This window comes from Galeopterus variegatus, unplaced genomic scaffold (genome assembly GCF_000696425.1).
Source record: "Galeopterus variegatus unplaced genomic scaffold, G_variegatus-3.0.2 Scaffold1528, whole genome shotgun sequence".
NCBI classification, from domain to species: domain Eukaryota; kingdom Metazoa; phylum Chordata; class Mammalia; order Dermoptera; family Cynocephalidae; genus Galeopterus; species Galeopterus variegatus.
Genome location: NW_007727639.1, coordinates 85925 through 90778, shown reverse-complemented (window position 1 = coordinate 90778; position 4854 = coordinate 85925). Strand labels below are relative to the sequence as shown.

The 4854-nt window shown below is 37.9% G+C and overlaps 1 protein-coding gene across 3 annotated transcripts in view; it reads left to right on the top strand.

Annotated features, from left to right (window-relative positions):
* Positions 1 to 4854, top strand: part of TPGS2 (tubulin polyglutamylase complex subunit 2) — a 55764-nt gene that overhangs the window by 38112 nt on the left and 12798 nt on the right. For all 3 annotated transcript variants that reach the window (XM_008577534.1, XM_008577533.1, XM_008577532.1), the window contains one exon: positions 2231 to 2359. In XM_008577534.1, the coding sequence (XP_008575756.1) occupies positions 2231 to 2359 (129 nt within the window). The remainder of the gene's footprint in view (positions 1 to 2230; positions 2360 to 4854) is intronic.

Sequence of the window (4854 nt, the reverse complement as noted above, 5' to 3'; positions counted from 1 at the left end):
TTGTTTACTTGCCATCTTTCCATTCTTCTGAAGTAAGCATTTAATGTGATAAATTCACCCCCCCCCCTCGTTCTGATTTTGCAGTATCCCACAGGTTTTGGCATGATGTGTCATTGTTTTCATATTTTCAATAAATTTTTTTGATTTCCTGTTTAATTTCTTCTTGGACCCATATGTCAGTAAGTAGAATATTGTTTAATTTCCATGTGTTTGTATAGTTTCCAGAGTTTTGTTTATTATTGATTTCTACTTTTAATCCATTGGAGAATGTTCCATGTGCTAATGAGAAGAATGAATATTATGAGGTTATTGGATGAAATGTTCTGTAGATATCTGCCAAATCCAGTTGGTCTCAAGTAGTGTTTAGATCTTGTATTTCTCTGTTGATTTTTTGCCTAGATGATCTGTCCAATGTTGAGAGTGAGGTGTTCAGGTCCCTTGCTATTATGGTGTTAGTGTCTATCTCTTTCTTTAGGTCTGATAGTGTTTGGTTTATAAATCTGGCTGCTCCAATGTTGGGTGCATATGTATGTATGATTGTTATGTCTTCCTGTAGGATAGATCCTTTTATCATTATATAGTGCCCTTATCTCTTTTTACAGTTTTTGGTTTAAAGTCTATTTTATTTGATGTAAGAATAGCTACTCCAGCTCGTTTTTCATTTCTGTTTGCATGGTGTATCTTTTTCCATCCTTTCACTCTTAGTCTATATGTGTCTTTACATGTGAGGTGAGTCTCTTGAAGGCAGAATATAGTTGGGTCCACCTTTTTAATCCAGTCAGTCAGTCTGTGTCTTTTGAGTGGGGAATTCAATCCTTTTACATTAAGAGTTATTACTGAAAGGTATTGATTTACTTCTAGCATTTTATTGATTTTTGTTTGGATGTTTTAATTATCTTTTGTTCCTTTCTTTCTGATTTTACTGTTTGTCTTCTGTGTTTGTTGGTTCCTTGAGATGGCAGATAAGCTTCTTTTCTATTTATTGTTTGCATTTTTGTTTTACTGGTGAGTCTTGTTCTTTCTTGATTAATCATGGTAGTGTTGGTTGTTTTTCAGGTACCAGACACAGTACTACCTTGAGAATTTTTGTAAGGCTGACCATGTGGTAGTAAACTCCAGCAGTTTTTGTCTGGGAAATATACTATTTGTTCTTCATTTTGGAAAGATAGCCTTGCTGGATAAAGTATTCTTGGCTGGCAAATTTTGTCTTTTAGTATTTTGAATATATCATCCCATTCTCTTCTGGCTTTTAGTGTTTCCAGTGAAAAGTCTGATGTTAGGCTTATAGGGGCTCCTTTATAGGTGACTTGACACTTCTCTCTTGCAGCTTTTAAGATTCTTTATTTGTCTTTGAGTTTTGCCAATTTGACTATAACATATCTTGGTGAAGACCATTTGGGGTTATGTTTGGGGATCTTTGAGCCTCCTAAATCTGAAGATCTGTATCTCTCCCTGTACCTGGGAAACTTACTGCTATTATTTCATTGAATATGTTTTCAATGCCATTTCCTTTTTCCTCCCCTTCTGGAATACCCATGATTTGGATATTTGAGCACTTAAGCTTGTCTGTTATCTCTCTTAGATTTTCTTCAATTTTTTAGTTCTTTTTTCTTTTTTTTTTGTCTGCCTGTGTTATTTCAAATAGGCCATCTTCAAGGTCAGAAAGTCTCTCTTCTGCTTGTTCTAGTCTGCTGGTTAAGCTCTCTGTTGTGTTTTTTATTTCATTGAATGAATCCTTCAGCTCCACAAGCTCTGGTACATTCTTTTTCAGGGCATTGATTTCTTTGTACATTTCCTCTTTCAGGTCCAGATCCTATATACGTTTTCTCATTTCATTCTGTTGTGTAGTTGTGTCTTTTTGTATCTCACTTAATTTCCTTAGAATTTTTGCTCGAAATTCCTTGACAGTCATTTCAAGGATTTCCTGTTCTATAGGCTCTAGAACTTGAGAGTTATTATGTTCCTTTGGTGGTGTCGTACTTTCTTGGTTTTTCATATTTCTAGTATCTCTCCACTGATGTTTAGTCATTGTGGCAGAGGGTTTCATGGTCCACTCGTTTCACCCTGGTGTCTGCAGCAGTGACAGGGATTTTTGCTGATGCTCAGCTCCCTGTTCCTCCCTTGGGGCCTGAGGGTTGGCAGGTCCTGGGCTTAGGTTTTCAAGCAGAAACCATATGACCCTTGTAACCAGGCTGTACTCTATATAATTCTCCTTTTTAATGTTCCATAGAGCACATCATTCCATTGGGCAGCATGGCAATTAACAGCATCTCAAAACTGACTCAACTCACCCAGTCTTCCATGTATTCACTTCCTAATGCACCAACTCTGGCAGACCTGGATGACGATACCCATGAAGGTACCAGGAGGAACTTATGCTTTGGGTTAGAAATCAGCCTGCTTGTTTCCCTTTTATTATATTGAGAACCATGGGAAGACATTGCAACACTGTAATAAGTTCCCCCAAACCAAAACCCTTCCCACTCATAGCATCTTAGTACCTTGGGAGGAAGGCAAAAGATAGCCTACGAAGGAAATTTAAATGAAGAAAATGCCAGGGTTGAGATCTTTGTTTTTTGTTTTCAGCACCCAGTTTATTGCCTGGCATATAGTAGGCTCTTAATAAATAGTGAATGAATGAGTGTTACAGATTAAACTTCATTCAACATTGTAGTATCAAGAGGATTCAGGGAGTCTAAGTACAGCTCCTTTCCTCTTCATTCCTACCTCCAATCTCTTTGCAACTTCTGAATGAAATCACTTGTAAGTCAGGTGGCTGCTAAAACTTATGAACAACTGGGTATAAGTGAGGACATATTTAGTCAGAATTGTGTTTGGCTGCATATAACAGAGACCCAGTTACAATATGTAAACTAAATAGTGGTTTATTTTTCTCATAACAGGAAATGTGGAACTAGGGTAGTGTAGCTGCTTGAGAAGGTTTATAATAATGTTTCCCTCCAGCTTTCTGCTGCACCAATCCTTGGGTATGGTTTTCATCCTCACAGTTGAGGAATGTGGGCTCTACCTCCAGGCTTCAAGTCTGTGTTTCTGGTAGGAAGGAGAGTAAAAAGCAAAGGGCAGAAACCTGGCTCTTGGCACAATCTCTCCCTTTTTATTAGGAAAACAGTAGTTTTCTCAGAAGCCCCTCCCAATAGCCATTGGCCAGAACCAAGTCAATGCAGTCTTAGTCGTGCAGTTTTGCCTCCTCAGACAGAATTGGGGTTTAATTAAGAAAGAAAGGGAGAATGAAGAGTCAGTAGGCAACTAGCATCTCTATCACTAAGGCTTTAGGGTTCACTGAAGTCCTGGCAGAGAGAACCGATGTGAGGCTTTCCTCCTCCACTGAACAAGCAATTACAGAAGAGTACCAGAGGATTCCAGAAGCAAAGACTTGGAAGTGCTGCATCCTGGGAAGAGCCTGTCACTGAGAGATCTGTGCAATCCCCAGGGGTGGGGAAATGTCATATTGGCATCATACGTTTGTGTTGGGCCTTTTCTAAAAGGCAAAGAAGTAGTTAAATAGGTGGACTGAGTCTTCCTTGACCTTGAGGTAGACTAGATAACAGAGAGGATTCAAGGGGCAGAAGGACTGAGCTAGGGTAGGGACTGCATTGCCCTACATACCCATGGGGATAAAAACCACTTGGACTTCTGGTACCTGCTGGGTTCATACTTATTAGGATAGTCCAACAACTACACCTAAGTCTCATTAAACTTAAATAGAAAAATACTGACTTTTCTCAGGGCACTCACTAGGCAGACAATGATCAGGAAGAAGTTTCATGGATAGTCCAACAACTACACCTAAGTCTCATTAAACTTAAATAGAAAAATACTGACTTTTCTTAGGGCACTCACTAGGCAGACAATGATCAGGAAGAAGTTTCACAATATACAACCAGAGAAGTACAACTTCTAGAAGAGCAGATGAAAATCTAAGTAAAAACAAAAATAGGAGCAAATAAGGAGATTTAAGACAATACAAAGACTTCCTATAGATAAAAAAAAAAAGGTAAACATTCTCAAACAATTAACTAAAGGAATTGAAGAAGAATATAAATATTATTGAGATGTGAGTTATCCTAAAAAATCAAGTGCAAGAAATATCTTAAAGCAGAGGTAAATTTAAAAAAGGGGAAATAGGAAGAAAAAGGTAGGAGGGTAAGAGAAGTAGAAAGTAGATGCAGGACATCTTCCATTGGAATTATAGGTGCTCAAGAAAGAGAAAAGGAGTAGATGGAAAGACAATAAATAAATACTAATAAAAGAAAATTTCCCCGTAGATTGAAAGGGCTCACCTACACTCAGATTGAACAGATGAGAAAACACCTATGCATATCCTGATGTGGAAAAAAATTACAAGTTTCTAGGTAAAAATAACAAATACATATGAAAGAATAATAACCAGACTGACATCAGACTTGTCATCTGCAGCAGCGGAAATTAGAAGATAGTGAAAAAACATATACAGGTTATTGAGAGAAATAGTGTGAAAATCAAGAGTCCTGTATACACAGATCATATATATTTCTCAGGTTATAAGAATGATATTAAAGAATGTGAATACTCTAACCAAAAAACAGATGAAACCAAATGGGATCTCAAGATATGGATATATGAAGAGAAAAGGAAACAAGAGATTAGTGGACCTCCTATGAGGGAAGGAAAGTAGATGTGTATATGTGATAAAAGTTAAATCTTAATACCTGGGAATGTGTTATATAACTCTTGGAACATAGTGCAAGGAATATTCTAAAAAGAACTATACTGGGCCAGCCCGGTGGCGCACTGCTACAGTGCGCCACTTGGGAGCGCGGCAGTGCTCCCGCCGAGGGTTCAGATCCCACATAC